Consider the following 20,024-nt stretch of genomic DNA (forward strand, 5'->3'; position numbering starts at 1 on the left):
GGCTTGTGGTTAGGGTTAGAGTTGGGATTTTGTTAGGGGTGTGTTGGGATTAGGGTTGTGGTTAGGGTTATGATTAGGGTTGGGATTAGGGTTAGGGGTGTGTTGGCGTTAGGGTTGGAGATAGAATTGAGGGGTTTCCACTGTTTAGGCACATCAGGGGCTCTCCAAACGCGACATGGAGCCACCATTTATTCCAGCCAATTTTGCGTTCAAAAAGTCAAACGGTGCTCCCTCCATTTCGAGCCCCGACGTGTGCCCAAACAGTGGTGTACCCCCACTTATGGGGTATCAGGGTACTCAGGAAAAATTGCACAACAACTTTAGGGGTCTAATTTCTCCTGTTACCCTTGGGAAAATAAAAAAATGGGGGCTAAAATAATTATTTTTGTGGAAAAAAAAGATTTTTTATTTTCACGGTTCTGCGTTATAAACTTCTGTGAAGCACTTGGGGGTTCAACGTGCTCACCACACATCTAGATAAGTCCCTTGGGGGGTCTAGTTTCCAAAATGGGGTCACTTGTGGGGGGTTTCCACTGTTTAGGTACATCAGGGGCTCTGCAAACGTAACATGACGCCCACAGACCATTCCATCAAGTCGGCATTTCAAAGCGTCACTACTTCCCTTCCGAGCCCCAACGTGTGCCCAAACAGTGGTCCCCCCCCATATATGGGGTACCAGCGTACTCAGGACAACCTGGACAACAACTTTTGGGGTCCAATTTATCCTGTTACCCTTGTGAAAATAAAAAATAGTGGGCTAAAAATCACTTTTTGAGGAAAAAAAAATATATTTTTATTTTCACAGCTCTGCGTTATAAACTTCTGTGAAGCACTTGGGGGTTCAAAGTGCTGACCTCACATCTAGATTAGTTCCTTAGGTGATATAGTTTCCAAAATGGGGTCACTTGTGGGGGGTTTCCACTGTTTAGGTACATCAGGGGCTCTGCAAATGTAGCATGACGCCCACAGACCATTCCATCAAGTCTTCATTTCAAAGCGTCACTACTTCCCTTCCGAGCCCCAACGTGTGCCCAAACAGTGGTCCCCCCCCACTTATGGGGTACCAGCGTACTCAGGACACACTGGACAACAACTTTTGGGGTCCAATTTATCCTGTTACCCTTGTGAAAATAAAAAATAGTGGACTAAAAATAATTTTTTGAGGAAAAAAAAATATTTTTTTATTTTCACGGCTCTGCGTTATAAACTTCTGTGAAGCACTTGGGGGTTCAACGTGCTCACCACACATCTATATTAGTTTCTTGGGTGATCTAGTTTCCAAAATGGGGTCATTTGTGGGGGGTTTCCACTGTTTAGGTACATCAGGGGCTCTGCAAATGTAGCATGACGCCCACAGACCATTCCATCAAGTCGGCATTTCAAAACGTCACTACTTCCCTTCTGAGCCCCAACGTGTGCCCAAACAGTGGTCCCCCCCACATATGTGGTACCAGCGTACTCAGGACAAGCTGGACAACAACTTTTGGGGTCCAATTTATCCTGTTACCTTTGTGAAAATAAAAAATAGCAGGCTAAAAATTTATTTTTTGAGGGAAAAAAAATATTTTTATTTTAATGGCTCTGCGTTATAAACTTCTGTGTAGCACCTGGGGGTTCAAAGTGCTCACTATGCATCTAGATAAGTTCCTTAGGGGGTCTAGTTTCCAAAATGGGGTCATTTGTGGGGGAGCTCCAAAGTTTACGCACACAGGGGCTCTGCAAACACAACATGGTGTCCGCTAACGATTGGAGCTAATTTTCCATTCAAAAAGTCAAATGACGCTCCTTCCCTTCTGACTCATGCCGTGCGCTCAAACAGTGGTTTTCCCCCACATATGGGGTACCAGTGTACTCAGGACAAACTGGACAACAACTTTTGGGGTCCAATTTATCCTGTTACCCTTGGGAAAATAAAAAATAGCGGGCTAAAAAATCATTTTTGAGGAAAAAAAAATATTTTTTTATTTTCACTGCTCTGCGTTATAAACTTCTGTGAAGCACTTGGGGGTTCAAAGTGCTCACCACACATCTAGATAAGTTCCTTCGGGGGTCTAGTTTCCAAAATGGGGTCACTTGTGGGGGAGCTCCAATGTTTAGGCACACAGGGGCTCTCCAAATGCGACATGGTGTCCGCTAACGATTGGAGCTAATTTTCCAATCAAAAAGTCACATGGCGCTCCTTCCCTTCCGGGCCTTGCGGTGCGCCCAAACAGTGGTTTATGACCACATATGAGATATTGATGTACTCAGGAGAAATTGCCCAACAAATTTTAGGATCCATTTTATCCTGTTGCCCATGTGAAAATGAAAAAACTGAGGCCAAATAAAATTTTTGTGAAAAAAAAAGTACTTTTTTTTTTTTACAGATCAATTTGTGAAGCACCTGGGGGTTCAAAGTGCATACTATGCATCTAGATAAGTTCTTTGGAGGGTCTAGTTTCCAAAATGGGCTCACTTGTGGGGGAGCTCCAATGTTTAGGCACACAGGTACTCTTAAAACAAGACATGGCAACCGCTAAACATTCAAGCATATTTTACATTCAAAAAGTAAAATGGCGCTCCTTGCCTTCTGAGCCCTGCCGTGCGCCCAAACAGTGGTTTATGACCACATATGAGGTATCAGTGTACTCAGGAGAAATTGCCCAACAAATTTTAGGATACATTTTATCCTGTTACCCATGTGAAAATGAAAAAACTGATGCTAAAATAAAATTTTGGTTGGAAAAATTAAAATGTCCATTTTTTCATTCCATGTTGCTTTAGTTCCTGTGAAGCACCTGAAGGGTTAATAATCTTCTTGAATATAGTTTTGAGTAGCTTGAGGGGTGCAGTTTTTAGAATGGTGACACTTTTGGGTATTTTCTGCCATATAGACCCCTCAAAGTGACTTCAAATGTGAGGTGGTCCCTAAAAAAAATGGTTTTGTAAATTTTGTTGTAAAAATGAGAAATTGCTGGTCAACTTTTAACCCTTATAACTTCCTAACGAAAAAAAATGTTGTTTCCAAAATTGTGCTGATGTAAAGTAGACATGTGGGAAATGTTATTTATTAACTATTTTGTGTCACATAACTCTCTGGTTTAACAGAATAAAAATTCAAAATTTGAAAATTGCAAAATTTTCAAAATTTTTGCCAAATTTCCATTTTTTTCACAAATAAACGCAAAAATTATTGACCTAAATATACCACTATCATGAAGCCCAATATGTCACGAAAAAACAATCTCGGAATCGCTAGGATGCATTGAAGCGTTCCTGAGTTATTACCTCATAAAGGGACATTGGTCAGAATTGCAAAAAATGGCCAGGTCATTAAGGTCAAAATAGGCTGGGTCATGAAGGGGTTAACCTCCCCTTCCTAACAGATGACCATTACAGTGTGACATTGTGCCTGACAGCACAAGTTTTTCCAGGTCCACACAATTTCCTATCCACTCTCTGAGGTCCCTTGACATGAGGAGCCGACAACTCTTTTTAAACCCTTTTTAGGTTGCTTTTTATACTATGCAAAGGGGGCAGGCCTACAGTAAGTATTCTCCTTGGTCAGAAGGGGGATGCTTGTAAAAACTGAGCTGTTTTGGGTAATATTTGTATAACTTAAGTAAGAGAAACATTATGACCACACTTGTTGTAACTATGAAAATAAAAAGTGTAGACATTTTTTGTGTACATAGCATAAAAGAGTTGCTTGTCTATCTACCAGCATAATGCTGTTTCACTCCCAAATTAGTGAAATGCACCAAAACAGAGATCTGTGTTACCAACTGTCCACTAATTCAAGGACAGTACAAAAGAAAGGTCCTTTTTTTCTACCATCCATACTGTCCAGCAGAAAAAAACAAAGCACCCTGTGTGATTTTGTGCTGTTTATCAAAGTTTGTACTGCGCATGCGCTGATGTGAGCGATACAAATAAACTTTGACTCTGAGAGGAGTAGAGTTGCGATCATCATTCAACTGTTATATCTGACTTATACTCCAGTAACATCCAGAGCTGTGGTAATCATCCTGCTGTTACAGGTTCATCATACTGTGATTGTGGTGGGAAATTCAGTATGAGGGTATCATATCGGATTTGCATACTTGTGGTCATGTTCCAACTAACTTCTCTCACGTCTTCTCTCATTGCTTTAATATTACCATTCCGAAAAGCAGGAAGATTCCCTCATCAGCACGTGACCACAAGAATGCAAATTGCATATGATCGATGATGGATCGAACCAGCAAGTAGAGCTAAATCCCAACATTGTGCATCTTATGGCAATATCTTAAGATACATTGATGGTGAAAAATTAGCCCTGGTCTGAAGAACCCATTAATGATGATTAGAGATGAGATTCCGGTCCAGTGTCCTGGAGGCTGGATGACAGGTCTGCAAAACTCTTACCTTCTGGCATCCCTGGTGTGGTTTTGATTAACTGGGCTTATGTGATGTTATCTTTTCACATTGCAGCCGTGACAAAAATCAAATGCTGCTCTGAGGACGCCATAAGGTAAGAGATTTTCAGGTTTTCTGTGCAGTAGCCAGGTACCACTGATCTGAACGATGCACCGTAGTCCCGCAAATCGATACATTCATCTCTAATGATAATGCACTGGTTTCGAATAGATGAAAATTGGGCCCTCAGAAAGAAGCCCTCTGGAGAGCCCAATGTTCCCCAGTCCAACACTGCGCACATACAGTAATACTTATCTATCAGCTGCGCATTCACACTTACCTTGCACTAAATAGCTTCACACAACAGAAGTATGAGCGAAGATGGCCATATTCAGCCTCTGATGGGCTGCAGAGCTCACGTGAAAGCAGTCATATAGCTGGAATGGTGCTGGTCCAGAAAGTGAGTTTTAATTTAACTTGGGCCCCTGTTGTTTATTAAAGAGTTGTAAAAGTAGTAGACAATCCCTTTAATTTTCCTCCTACCTATATATATTAATGTTGCATTTGTGTCAGCTATTCTCATTGACTCCTAAAGTGCCATTAGAGAATTTCACATTTTTCTAGTTTTTTTGTTGTTGTTGCAATCCTAAAATTTAATATCAACTGTTTAAAGGGCACATCCACATGACTTAGCATAAGAAGACAAACCAGAAATTCTATTTGCAGACTTCTGTTTTGGGGTCTTTGCCCCTCATCAATGCAAAGGGGCAATGAGCTGTTTTGGTTAGGTGAGATGTCTCTGACTGGGGAGAGAAACTTAACCCTTTTGAACCCTGTCAGAGGCCTGTCACACAGCCAAGTCACTTTCCTGTTTTGCACTAATGAGAGGCAAAGACCTTGAAACATGTTTCTGCAAATGGAATTTTTGGTTTGTCTTCTTATCCTTTGTCATGTTTCAAGTATCAACAAAAAGTTGATATTGACATCAAGGATTGCTACTTGTCATAGGTAGAGTTCTCATCCTCTCACTCTCTGAAGAGAATATTTACATATTTAAATTCTCAAGGGAACACGTCATGGCCTATAAATATCCTTATGCTAACTTGATTTTCTCCTCAAGGTAAAATGTTACTCCTTAGACCTTCAGCTTTTTTTAACAGCTGCACTACACTTAAGGTATATTTTTACGCAAGCAAAATAATCCCCTTAACCCCCGGAGGTACTTTCGTTTTTGCGTTTTCGTTTTTTTGCTCCCCTTCTTTCCAAAGCCATAACTTTTGTATTTTTTAGTCAGTAGGGCCATGTGAGGGATTGCTTTTTGAGGGACGAGTTGTACTTTTGAACAACACCGTTATAGTTAACATATTCTGTCCTGGAAAACAGGAAAGATATTCCTAGTGCGGTGAAATTGCAAAAAAGTGCAATCCCACAGTTGTTTGGTTTTTTTTTTTACCATGTTCACTAAATGCTAAAACTGACCTGCCATTATGATTCTCCAGGTCATTACGAGTTCATAGACACCAAACATGTCTAGTTTCTTTTTTATCTAAGCGGTGAAAAAAAATCCAAAGTTTGGTAAAAATAAAAACAAATCAAGCCATTTTCCAATATCCGTAGTGTCTCCGTTTTTCGTGATCTCGTATTGGCTGATGGCTTATTTTTGCACACAGAGCTGATATTTTTAATGATACCATTTTTGTTCAGATACGATATTTTGATCGCCCGTTATTGCATTTTAATGCAATATTGCAGCAACCAAAAAACGTAATTCTGGCGTTTTGACTTTTTTTCTCATTACGCCATTTAGTGATCGGATTAATTTTTTTTTTGCATTGATAGATCTGGCGATTCTGAATGCGGCGATACAAAATATGTGTATGTTTGATTTTTTTTATTTTTTTTTTGAATGGGGCGAAATTGGGGTGATTTGAACTTTAATATTTTTTTATTTTTTAATATTTTTCAAAACTTTTCTTTTTTACTTTTGGCATGCTTCAATAGTCTCCATGGGAGACTGGAAGCTGCAGTTGTCTTATCGGCTCTGCTACACACAGGCGACGATCAGATCACCCAAATGCAGTAGAAATGCTCACTTGCTATGAGTGCTTCCCTGCTGGAGACCTCTAGTTGTCATGCCAACCTATCGGCGACCCGCCGTCATGTGAAACGGGCGCCAATGGGCAGGATTTCCGTTGCGCCGGAAGCATGTATTAAATGCTGCTGTCAGAGTTTAACAGCGACATTTAACTAGTTAACAGCCGCTGGTGGATCACGATTTCACCTGCGTCTGTTAGAGGCACATGTCAGCTGTTCAAAACAGCTGACATGCGCCAGAAAATATGTGGGCTCAGTGCTGGAGTCCACATCAAAGGGAGGGAGCCCGACATCGGCGTACTATTACCCCTGATGTCAGAAAGGGGTTAAAAGGAATCTGTCAGTAGGATCATCTCTCCTAACCTGTCTATATGTGCATATACAGTAGGTCACAGTAAGCTGAATAAAATGACACCCTTGATATCTGTGATCCAATGTCTTATTTCAGAGAAATAAGTATGTAAATGAACTGTGAAGATCTCCCTGAGAATTTGCCTCCAGATCTATTTTAAATTAAAGGAGGCTTTACCAGTGTGAGACATGTAATGACTGACAGTCTGCTCTGCTGATCTACATGTCTCACACTGGTAACACCATTATCATTTAAAAGAACCTCTGGAAGCAGATCTTCAGAGAGATCTATGTCTGGCTCAGAGATCTGAACAGCTCATCTACATATAAAAAAACGTGAATTTCTCTGGAATAAGACATCAGATTGCAGATATCAAGGTGTCATTATATTCAGCTTCCGATGACCTACATGCCCATATAGATGGCTTAGCAGGGACAATCACTGACAAATTATCTTCAGGAATTTAACTATCACACATCTGAAAAAGAAAGTATCTACTGTCTTAAGTAAGCTTTCATATTTACATACTGTCCTATTTATACAATGAAGAAATATATGTATGCAAATGCTAATTCTATGAAAGCCAGAGTGATTTTCTGGGTATGTGTAATGCAAAACAGTGTAGCACCTAGGACATAGCAAAACATAGCACAAAGCATAACATACGGTATTTGGTTTTTTTTTAATATTTGCATAACTACAACTTTGAATATGTGACTATATCCCTTTGTGCAGTTATTATCATAATGCAAAATCCTACTCAGTTTCTCTTAGGCCAGTTTCACACGTCAGTGGCTCCGGTACGTGTATTGACAGTTTTCTCACGTACCGCAGACACTGACACATGTAGACACATTCTAATGAATTTGTCTATGCAGATGTCAGCGTGTTTTCACGGACCGTGTGTCCATGTGCATGACGCGCTGACATGTCCGTTTTTGTGCAACAGCACGGATCATACGGACCCATACAAGTCAATGGGTCCATGTAAACACGTACCGCACACGGATGCTGTCCGTGTGCTGTCCGTGTGCGATCCGTGTGCGTTTTAAAAGTCAAAGGGTTAACATTGAAACTAATTTTTCCAATACACTGACAGCATACGGACAGCACACGGATGGTACACACGGACATACGGATAGCACACGGATGTCACACGGATGGCCTACGTATGCACACGGACACGGATAGCTCCGGTACCAGTTTTTCCGGTACCGGAATTATCTGGACGTGTGAAACTGCCCTTAACAAGAGTTTTATATTGTTCAGTGCATGGGTGGACACATCGGAGTCTGGACCACCGGGAAAAGAACGTCATAGCCTCTCATAATGTTATATTGTAGACCAGAACCAGCATTAAAATGCATGATTTCATACAAAATGGTCCACATTTACTGGTGTGTATTGCCCTTCTAGGTAAATGAGGTGGTTGGTAGAGTTGAGCGAAATGGGTCGAAAAAATTCAAAAGTCGCCGACTTTCGCCAAAGTCGGGTTTCATGAAACGAAACCCGACCTTAGCGTGAGGTCGGCCACGCGTTTCAAAAGATGCTTTTGCGCCCTTTTTCAGCCAATCAGGAAGAACGGACACTGTGGGCAACGTGATGACATAGGCAGCGGTTACCACCATGTTTGTGAAGGGCATGCAAGTGATTGGCTTGCTTTGTGTGGCATCACAGGGGGTATAAAAATGCATGCACGCCGACCGCCATGTTACTTATGCTGATCTCAGAATAGGGAGAGCTGCTGCTGCTGATTCTGTAGGGAGAGCGTTAGGCAGGGAAGAAGGTACCAAAAACTACTTCTGCTGCTAGCGATTTTGCCTGTACAACACACCAGTTACTGTGCAGTGCAAGGGGAGGCTATATTTTGGTGCATGAACTCTGTTGGTTATTAGGCTGCCTTTTAAGGCTCCCTGATAGCTGCATTGCTGTTTTCACAATGCTGATCAAACTGCTTTTTTCAAAGCAATCCAAATTTTATTGTTTTGTCCTGGTGAGTTACTGAGCGTTCATTTTTTCACACACCATACAGCGGTGTACGCTCCTCACACAGTACCGTGAACCGGCTGTTATCACGGCCAAATTGAAGCTGTGTGTGACTCTGTAAGGAAAAGCCGAGGAGTTTGTCCGTTCTTACAGACCTACACTCTAGGGAGATTCCAATTCTGCCCAATTCTATATACACCTTGTTGTTAGTCATACACTAGGCAATTTCTGCATGTCGCATTGCTGTGTAATCTGTCCTGGGCCAGAGACAATAGTTCAGCGGCCAAATTGAAGCTATCTGTGTGTGACTCTGTAAGAAAAAGCCGAGGAGTTTGTCCGTTCTTACAGACTTACACTCTAGGGAGATTCCAATTCTGCCCAATTCTATATACACCTTGTAGTTAGAAATACACTAGGCAATTTATGCCTGTCACATTGCAGTGTAATCTGTCCTGGGCCAGAGACAATAGTTCAGTGGCCAAATTGAAGCTGTGTGTGACTCTGTAAGAAAAAGCCGAGGAATTTGTCCGTTCTTACAGCCCTACACTTTAGGGAGATTCCAATTCTGCCCAATTCTATATACACCTTGTAGTTAGTCATACACTAGGCAATTTCTGCCTGTCACATTGCGGTGTAATCTCTACTGGGCCTGAGACAATAGTTCAGTGTCCTCCAATCTACAGTGAGATTCAAATTCTCACCAATACTATATACATCTCCTGCCTTCTCATACACCAGCCAATTTCTGCCTGTCACATTGCGGTGTAATCTCTACTGGGCCTGATAGTTCAGCGTCCTCCAATCTACAGTGAGATTCAAATTCTCACCAATACTATATACATCTTCTGCCTTCTCATACACCAGCCAATTTCTGCCTGTCACATTGCGGTGTAATCTCTACTGGGCCTGAGACAATAGTTCAGCATCCTCCAATCTACAGTGAGATTCAAATTCTCACCAATACTATATACTGCTTCTGTCTTCTCACACACCAGCCAATTTCTGCCTGTCACATTGCGGTGTAATCTCTACTGGGTCTGAAAAAATAGTTCAGCATCCTCCAATCTACAGTGAGATTCAAATTCTAACCAATACTATATACATCTTCTGCCTTCTCATACACCAGCCAATTTCTGCCTGTCACATTGCGGTGTAATCTCTACTGAGCCTGAGACAATAGTTCAGCGTCCTCCAATCTACAGTGAGATTCAAATTCTCACCAATACTCTATAGACCCTTTACCTTGTTTTACAGTACCATATAGCTGTTGTTATTTTGGGAACCTTTTTCAAAAAAATGAAGAAGTATGGTGGAAGAGGCCGTGGAAGTGGGCGGGGGTTGCCAGCTGGTCCTGATGGTGGTGTTGGTGGTGGTGCTTCTGCTGGTTGTGGTAAAAGCACAATAGCACCTAAGGCAGGAGGTGGTGAGCCGGCGTTATTGTCTGGCTCCACAAGGCCTCGTAGGCTCCCTTTTCTGGGAGTAGGTAAACCGCTTTTAAAGACGGAGCTTCAGGAACAAGTTTTGGCTTACATTGCTGACACAGCCTCCAGCTTTATTGCCTCCTCTTCTGAAGTTTCAAAAAATAAAAGCACTGCATCCTCAAGTGCTGGCTCCTGGTCAAGAAGAACCCATTTCCTTGTGTCCTTCACCCCCACCAAAAGTGAATGATGCAGCAGGCCACACTTCACATAAGTCCATGTAGCTCTTTCTATCATACCATGCCTGGGTTATCAAGTCAAATCGTGAATTCCCAAGTCCAAGATGAATCTGACATGGAGTGTGGGTGGCCAGCCAGGGAAGTGGGATTAATCGGTACCGGGCCGGTGTCTCACAGGGATGTGTCACGGTGGTGGTGACCCGTTCCGTGGCCCTGGGCGTCCATGCAAAGGGGTGAATTACGTTTATAGGTGAATGATACGTGACGCCACCAGTGGTTTCTCATTAGATTGACCAGCGCTGCAGTGTCGCTTCTCTGGGACAGATGTTGTGGTGCAGCTAAGATATAGAAGCCCTGCCCATGTAGGGCCGTAGTCGCAGGGCAGATGAAAGAGTTGGTAGATGGTGTGCAGTGCAGGATGTAGCAGAGCCGTGCGCCAGGCGCAGGAGAAAGATGACAGACAGTCATGCAGTTGCTTTACCTGTTCTTGGTAAGTGCCGTCCAGGACCCAGAGTACAAATGGAGATGGAGTTTGTCAGCCTGGAAGCCAATTTTGAATTCTCTCACGGCAGATAGGTAGTGTGGCCTCCGTTCTAGCGCTTATCTGAGGTACTCGCAGTGCTGAGTTCAATGAAGTTCCCTCCAGTTGACTCTCTTTTGGAACTTTCTCGTATGGCAGGCAACCGTAGCCTTTTCCTTCTCGCTCCCACACGTCGATGCTGGGGCCTCCGAGCCTTAGTTGGGTACAGAGCATTTACAGCTGCTACTTCCTCCGGTTTCTGCTGCAGGAACGTCAGTGTCCCTACAAACTCGGAGACCGGAATCCGGACCATGCGCTCCAGCTAGGAGTGAGCCATAACTCTGCTCATCCTCCAGCTCCCCTTCTCACGTCCACACACTTCCCCTTCCCTGCACAGAGTGCCCTAACTTACCTCCTCCCAACCACAGAAAGCAGCTCCTCAGCAGTCAGGTTCAAAGGTCTCCCTGCTGGCCTGGAGAGGGAAATGTGTTGCGTGTTGGTTAAACTGCTAGAGAGATCCTTCGTTGCTCCCAAGCATGACATCACACTCCCTAGGAGGAAGGTAATGCCACTGTGGCGACCGTACACCTGGGGACGCCACAAGTGCACTGATGCCCAGCCACTGCTAGATGATTCTGCTGGTACATTGACCCAGACCACTACATTCCCCTCACACTCTACACAGCCAGAATCTGACCCTGAGGAAACTCAGGTTCCCCTTCCCGCATACTATACCACCTTACATGGTGACAAAGAGGAAGGCGCAGATGAAAGTGCAGGTTCCTTGAGCAGGTGGGGGGGCATACTCATGGGCGAGGGCACTGGCACAGGGCCACTCATAGTATGCAAAAGTGGCTACGCAAAAGTGGCTCTGCCGGTGGGAGGGCCCACCCGCCATCAGACACACCGCCACACACCGCCGTACTATGAGGGGCCCTGTGCTAGTGCCGTCGCCAACGAGTGGTCCCCCCCTGCTTGCTCCAGATCACAGCACTTGCAAAGTTGAAATTCTTACCTCTCCCTGCTCCACCACCATGATGTCTTCCACGTGTCCTGACAGTGATAGTCTGATCAGAGAGCGCAATGACATCATGTCTGTACGCCCTCTGCCTATAGAGCCAAGTGCAGTGAGATGGAAGATGGGACGACGAGGAGTCCAGACTAGTACAGGGATTCCCTAGCGAGGAGACTTATTTAATTGTTTTCAATGTTGGGACAGCAATTTTTGGGGCCCACCATACACTGGAGCATTCCAAAGGTGGACATCAGACACTGGAGCAGTATTTACAGGGCCCATTATACACTGGAGCATTAGAAATGGGGCCCATTATATATGGAGCATTATTTGGGCCCATAAGACAGTGGAGCTTCATCCATGGGGACCAACATATACTGTAGCATTATGTGGAGCTCATCATATACTGTTTCAAACATGATATGGGACCAATGATTCTGTATGGAGAAATATATGGGCCTCATTACTCTGTATAGCGCACTATGCGGTGCCCATAATACTGTATGGAGTAATATACTGTCCGTTTTTGGAGCTATTGGAGAATTTAAAATGGATATCAGTCATGAGATGTTAAAAGTGAAGTATTTTTCATTGTACTATACCGCTATTTCTCTACCGTATCGGAGCATCATGAGTTGTGGTATGTGTTAAAGGGGCGATCTTTGGCCAAGGGCACATGAAAACCTGGAGCCAGCCCTACCCCTCCACAACTTTAGCCAAATAACCCCAGTTTTCAGTGTGTAACTATTATTATGAAGTAAATTAAGGTTGACAAGCTTCAGTAATAAAAATTGATGTTTTTGCCATTCAAATGGGCACTGTAGGTGTGTTTCCTGTCCTCCACTCCCTGCCGACTTTGCTTCCCCATTGACTTTCATTGGGTTTCGTGTTTCAGTCGGCCTTTGACTTTTCACGATAATCAGCCGATTTTGTTCATTTTTTTCATGAAACCCGACTCGACCCGAAAAAAGGCAAAGTCGCTCATCTCTAGTGGTTGGTGTTAATGAAGCAATATATCTTTATGAAAATGTATAAAATGTCAACATTTATGATTTAAAATTTAGCACATAGTGAACTGACAGTCAGAAAATGAAATATATGGATCCTATCTCATATTTAATAAATGGAGCTTAAACTGTATTCTAAGAGACCACGTCCATTTTTATTGTCATTCTCCAAATGTGGCAAGTGATGTAAAATTTCGCTATCGGGCTCACATTAGAATAGTGTCACGAATGTGCCGCATCCGACAGAGACCTTTCGGGTGTCTGGGATCAGAAGGTCACAGAGATTGGCAGATCGCAGGTCCTCTTTGGAGTCCGCTCAGTGTTGAACTTAAGTGGTTTTGATTGATTTTCACTTAAGGCCCCTTTACATTTAGCGATGCACCAGCGATCCCGACCACGATACGACCCGGTAAGGATCGCTGGTATATCGCTAAATGGTCGCTAGTCATCTGCCACACAGGCAGATCTCACAGTGATGCAGCAGCGATACAGCGGCCGTTACTTACCTTTCAGACGAGGCGATCCTGACGTCCTCCCGTCTGCGTCCACGCGTCGCTCGTCGACGCCAGCAGGAAGCGCCCAACGAGAAATGGAGCTGCGCGATCAGCGACAGACAGCGGGGGAGCCGGTCGGAGGTAAGTATCACACATAGCGATATCGCTAGCAATATCGCTGCTGCGTCACCAAATCGGTGATGCTTTAGCGATATTGCTAGCGATATCGCTATGTGTAAAACCCCCTTCAGTGTGGAAGGTGTTAAGAGGTTTTGATCCTGCTGGGATTCCATAGCACTCTAGTCTAGGCTCCTGCATCTTAAGGCCCCGTCACACACTGGCGAGATCGCTGATTTTGTGACGCCACAGCAATCTCGCCAGCGAGATCGCTGTGTGTGATGGGGATCAGCGACCAGCCCCCCTGCCTGGTATCGCTGATCGTGCTCGATCGGCCTGGGCCATTTTTCGATCGCTGGTCTCCCACTGGCCAGCACGCATCGCTGCATGTGGCAGCAAGAGACCAGCGATCAGCGATGCTGGACGCTGGTTTCTAATGTAAACATCGGGGCTCCTGGATACCCACTGTTTACCTTGGAAACCGGCATACACGCTGGTTTCCAAGGTACACAGCGGTTATCCAGGAGACGCGGCTCCTGGATACTCGATGTTTACATTAGAAACCAGCGTCCAGCGTCGCTGGTCATGATCGCTGGAGGGGCTGTCTTGTGCTCACCAGCGATCAGCCTAACGATGTTGTTATTATTAATATTATTATTTATTTATATAGCACCATTGATTCCATGGTGTTGTACATGAGAAGGGGGTTACATACAAATTACAGATATCACTTACAGTAAACAAACTAACAATGACAGACTGATACAGAGTGGAGAGAGGACCCTGCCCTTTCGGGCTTACATGCTACAGGATGGTGGGGAAGGAGACACTAGGTTGGTGGGTTGCAGCAGTTCCGGTGTTAGTTGAGGTGATATCACCGGTAGTGGTGAGAGAGAAGGAGGTAGCGGGGTCATTGCAGGCTGTAGGCTTTCTTGAAGAGGTGGGTTTTCAGGTTCCGTCTGAAGGATAAAAACGTGGTTGATAGTCGGACTTGATGGGGCAAAGAATTCCAGAGAATAGGGGCTATTTGGGAGAAGTCTTGGAGGTGGTTGGGTGAGGAGCGAATAAGTGTGGAGGAGAGAAGGAGGTCTTGGGAGGACCGGAGATTACGTGAGGGAAGGTATCGGGAGATTAGTTCAGAGACATATGGGGGAGACAGGTTATAGAAGGCCCTGTAGGTCAGAATTTGTAATTTGAACTGGATACGCTGAGGGAATGGGAGCCAGTGAAGAGATTTGCAGAGGGGAGAAGCGGAGGAGTAGCGAGGAGAGAGATGAATTAGTCGGGCGGCAGAGTTAAGGATGGACTGGAGAGGTGCGAGGGTGTTAACAGGGAGACCACAGATAAGGATGTTGCAGTAGTCGAGGCGGGAGATAATGAGGGCATGCACAAGCATTTTAGTAGATTGAGGGTTGAGGAAAGGACGGATTCTGGAAATATTTTTGAGCTGGAGGCGACAGGAGGTTGAAAGAGCTTGGATGTGTGGTTTGAAGGACAGGGCAGAGTCAAAGGTTACTCCGAGGCAGCGGACTTCTGGTACTGGGGAAAGCGTGATGTCATTAATTGTTGTAGCTAGGTCGGGTAAAGATGTCCCAGCGATCCCATCATGTCGGATCGTTGGTGGGATCGCTAGGACATCGTTTTGTGTAACGGTGCCTTCACAGTCACCCTCTTCCATTGTGTATAGACGAAAGAAAGGCAAACATATAAAACTTAACTCTTACTGAGTATGATTAAAAATAATCACCTATATATTTAAAACTGGATCACCCATTTCACATGAATAAATTCACACAAGCACAGTTAATAAATTCACACAAACACTGTCAGCCTCATATCATATAAGGAGATGGATTTTATCTGTGCTTGTGTATGTATTTATGGGATATGGGTGACCCGGTTTTAAATACAGTGATGGCCGAAAGTGTTGGCACCCTTGAAATTGTTCAAAAAAATGAAGTATTTCTCCCAGAAAATGCATGCAACTACACACGTTTTGTTATACACATATTTATTTACATTCTTTGTATTGGAACAACACAAAAAAAAGAGGAAACAAATACAAATTGGACATGATTTCACACAAAACCCCAAAAATGGTCCAGACAAAATTGTTGTCACCCTCAACTTAATATTTGGTTGCACCCCCTTTGGATTAAATGCTGCAATCAATTGCTTCCTATAACTATCAACAAGCTTTTTACATTTCTCAACTGGAATTTTGGACCACTCTTCTTTTGCAAACTGCTCCAGGTCTCTCATATTTGAAGGCGCCTTTTTGCAACAGCAATTTTAAGGTCTCTCCACAGAAGTTCTATGGGATTTAGACCCAGATTCATTGCTGCCTCTTCAGAACTCTACAGCTCTTTGTTTCCATCAATTTCTGGGGGCTTCTTGAAGTGTGTTTCCCTGCTGGAAAACCCATGACCTAGGATACAAACCCAGCTTTCTGACACTGTTCAGTACATTGCGACCCAAAATGTGTTGGCAATCTTCAGATTTCATAATTCCTTGCACACAGTCAAGGCACCCAGTGCCAGAGGCCCCAAACAACTTCAAAACAGCTTTGAACTTACACCATATTTCATTGTAGGTACTGTGCTCCTTTCTATGTAGGCCTCACTCCTTTTTCAGTAAACAGTACAATCATGTGCTTTACCAAAAAGCTTTATCTTGGTATCTCTCTGTCCAGAAGAAGCTTTCCCAGAAGGATTTGTCTTACTCGCGCACATTACTGACACTGGTGCACCATGAGCTTGCGGGACAGCTTGAATTTCTTTGGAACTTGATTGGAGCTGCTTATCCACCATGCCGACTATCCTATATTGCAACTTTTCATCAATTTTTCTCTGTCATCCATTTCCAAAGAGATTAGCTACAGTGCCATGGATGGTAAACTTCTCGGTTATCTTGTGCATCGTGGAGAAAGGAACATCAACATCTCTGGAGATGGGTTTTTGTAACTTTGAGATAGTTGATATTTTTTGACAATTTTGGTTCTCAAATCCTCAGACAGTTCTCTTCTACTCTTGCTTTTCTCCAGTCTTAGTGTGGCACACACAGACTCATAATGAAAAAATGGAGTCATCTTCTCCTCTAGAGAAAATTGGACATGTGATGAACAGTCTTCCATCTGGTGTAATAATTTAGTTGCCTGCCTTTGAAACGACACTAGCTTTCCAACATCCTTTTTTTACAATGTGCAGCCCAAAACTTTGATAACTATGTAAATTGAAAATATTGTGACCATAAGGCCTCATGCATCCTTGGATATTGGTTATTTCATGGACTTCAATGCACAGGCTGGCCATGGCTTTCTTGACCCGAGAGTGATAGCCTCATATAAATATATGAAGCTGTCAAGCTCCAGTTGGGAGAATTGTGGCCAGTCCATGCATTGCGTGTCGTGATCGGACCAAGATCCACGGACGTCTGCATGAGTCATTATTCTGTGGAAAACAAATAATTTGTTCTGAATCTCTTAAAATGTCAACCAAAATTTATTGGATGTTTTATTCACAGCGCCGAGGAACTAAGAAGGGATCAGTAGATCTAGAAAAGATCTTTTGTGTGGAATGTGTAGAGCCTGAAGAAAACCCTCCTATAGAAAGACAAATTCTGGTAAGGCAGCTGTTTAAAAATTATTTGCTTTCTAACTAATAATATCTCTCATAATCACTCAACTTTTGGTCCATGTGTCATGGACACCACACGGATGGCATCCATGTAAGGTTCACGAACCCATAGACTAGTATTAAAACCACGTTCACAAGATCAGTATTTCATACCAATAATAGAAAGCAAAACCCAGGATTGAGTGAAAAATGCAGAACTGATTCTTGTCAGGAACACCGCACTGTACTTGCTCACTGAGCCAGTGCGCGTGTCCTGAGTGTCAGGATCCTGTCAGCGCCGGCGTGCAGCCTCCGCTGAGCAGGGACTCACCCGCACTGTAGGGGTACCGGGGTCAGGTACAGCCAGAAAGTACCGATGCACAGGACCTGTGGATGTTGAAGTTTAGCAAGCAGACACGGGACCTACAGTCATGAGACTGCAAGGGGGCAGGGCTTAGCGTCCTGCTTAGTGAGATGGAAAGACACTATACAGAATTACTCAGAGTCAGGCAAAACGGGGGTTCATACATAGAGATAGCCATAACTTGCCAAGGATGAGACAGAGCGGATAGTCAGGGCCAAGCAGCAGTCAAAACCAAACAGACATAGAAGATACCAAGCAGAATCCAAAGCAATATCCAGAGAACAGACTGAGTCATACACAGATTATCAAGCAACCAGAACACAGCAAAAACACACTCAGGGGTCACCACACAATGCCAAGGGCAAGAGTATAACTGACAGGGATGGGAGCGTCCCTAATCGTTTCCCGTCGACCGGGTTGAGGATGGACAATCAGGACACTCCCTTTTCCAATGTCCCGTTTTACCACAGTAGAAGCATAACTGCTTTTCTCTCCGGCGTTGTCTCTCCTTTTCCTTCAGGGAGAGAGCCCCTACGTCCTTGGGTACAGAAACAGTCTCTTTTCCACTAGGGAACAATGGAGTCTCCGCCTGCATCACCCCCCTCGCCCGCAGCCTGCGGTCCATCCGGACGGCCTGGGTCATGGCGTCCTCGAGAGAGTTAGGTGGGGGATGTAATGCCAAGGCATCCTGTAGCCACTCGGACAAGCCTCTGCGAAAGAGTCCTCGGAGTGCGTCGTCGTCCCAAGAGACCTCTGCGGCCCAGCGGCGGAATTCTGTGCAAAACCACTCAGCCGAGTGTTTCCCCTGACAGACACTCATCACCATGTCCTCTGCCAATTGCACTCGGTCCGGCTCATCATAAATGTGCCCAAGGGCCTCAAAAAACGCATTCACAGACACCCTCTCAGGGGCAGTGGGAGGAAGGGAGAAAGCCCAAGCTTGTGGGGACCCTCTTAACAGAGACATAATGACCCCTACCTTCTGACTTTCGTCCCCAGAGGAACGTGGCCTCAAACTAAAGAAGAGTTTGCACCCCTCCATGAAGACCCTGAACTCCTTTTTGTTCCCAGAAAAAAAATCAGGCAATTTAACAGGTGGTTCTGGGGACACCAAAACAACATCACCTGCCCCAGCCCCCAGAGACTCAGCAGCTAAAGCCCCCTGCACTGTCTCAGAAACCTGCTGAGAACGAGCCAGAGATTGCTGCTCCAGAGATAAACCCTGAAACATCTGACTCAGATATTTCATTTGCTCAGCAAGAGATTGTATGGGATCCATATTTCTCAGCAGAGAAAAAACAAAAAAAAAACACAAAAACTTAATGGTCGGTTATAATGTCAGGAACACCGCACTGTACTTGCTCACTGAGCCAGTGCGCGTGTCCTGAGTGTCAGGATCCTGTCAGCGCTTCCGTGCAGCCTCCGCTGAGCAGGGACTCACCCGCACTGTAGGGGTACCGGGGTCAGGTACAGCCGGAAAGTACCGATGCACAGGACCTGTGGATGCTGAAGTTTAGCAAGCAGACATGGGACCTACGGTCATGTGACAGCAAGGGGGCGGGGCTTAGTGTCCTGCTTAGTGAGATGGAAAGACACTATACAGAATTACTCAGAGTCAGGCAAAACGGGGTTCATACACAGAGATAGCCGTAACGTACCATGGATGAGACAGAGCGGATAGTCAGGGCCAAGCAGCAGTCAAAACCAAACAGACATAGAAGGTACCAAGCAGAATCCAAAGCAATATCCAGAGAACAGACCGAGTCATACACAGATTATCAAGCAACCAGAACACAGCAAAAACACACTCAGGGGTCACCACACAATGCCAAGGGCAAGAGTATAACTGACAGGGATGGGAGCGTCCTGAGGCTATAAGAAGCCTCTCCCAGAACCAGGGAGAGGCCACAATCATAGCCCCAGGTGTGCAGGTAAGCCTGCACCGGGATCACAACCTTTAACCCCAGAAATGCCAGTCATCAGCACTGATTCCAGACATTAACCCCACGTGTGCGAGTCAAACCCGCACTGAGATCATGACAGTACCCCCCTCTCAATGGGGGGCCTCTGGACCCCCAGGCTTGCCCGGGTACTTAGCGTGGAAAGCCCGCACCAGGCGATCAGCATGCATCAACCGGGCCGGTACCCAGGACCTGTCTTCAGGTCCATACCCCTTCCAATGAACCAGGAACTGTAGCGACCGCCGTACCAACCTGGAATCTAAGATATGACCAACCTCGTACTCCACCTGCCCCTCGACCAAAACAGGAGAAGCAGCAGACTCGGAGTCTCCCCGGACTGCTTCAAAAGGTTTCAGTAGAGATTTGTGGAAGACGTTAGGGATCTTGAAAGAGGGTGGAAGGTACAGCCTATACGCCACTGGATTGATTTTTTCCACAATCTTGTATGGGCCAATGAATTTGGGCC

At 44.7% G+C, this 20,024-nt stretch overlaps 1 protein-coding gene across 1 annotated transcript in view; it reads left to right on the top strand.

Moving 5' to 3' along the window:
- The window catches only part of BTK (Bruton tyrosine kinase), a 289,004-nt gene that overhangs the window by 122,406 nt on the left and 146,574 nt on the right, over window positions 1-20,024 (top strand). Inside the window, exon 3 of the mRNA XM_073573073.1 lies at window positions 17,142-17,240. Coding sequence (XP_073429174.1) covers window positions 17,142-17,240 — 99 coding nt within the window. The remainder of the gene's footprint in view (window positions 1-17,141; window positions 17,241-20,024) is intronic.

Source organism: Dendrobates tinctorius, unplaced genomic scaffold (genome assembly GCF_039654945.1).
Source record: "Dendrobates tinctorius isolate UK_male_01 unplaced genomic scaffold, ASM3965494v1 ptg000034l, whole genome shotgun sequence".
Classification (NCBI taxonomy): domain Eukaryota; kingdom Metazoa; phylum Chordata; class Amphibia; order Anura; family Dendrobatidae; genus Dendrobates; species Dendrobates tinctorius.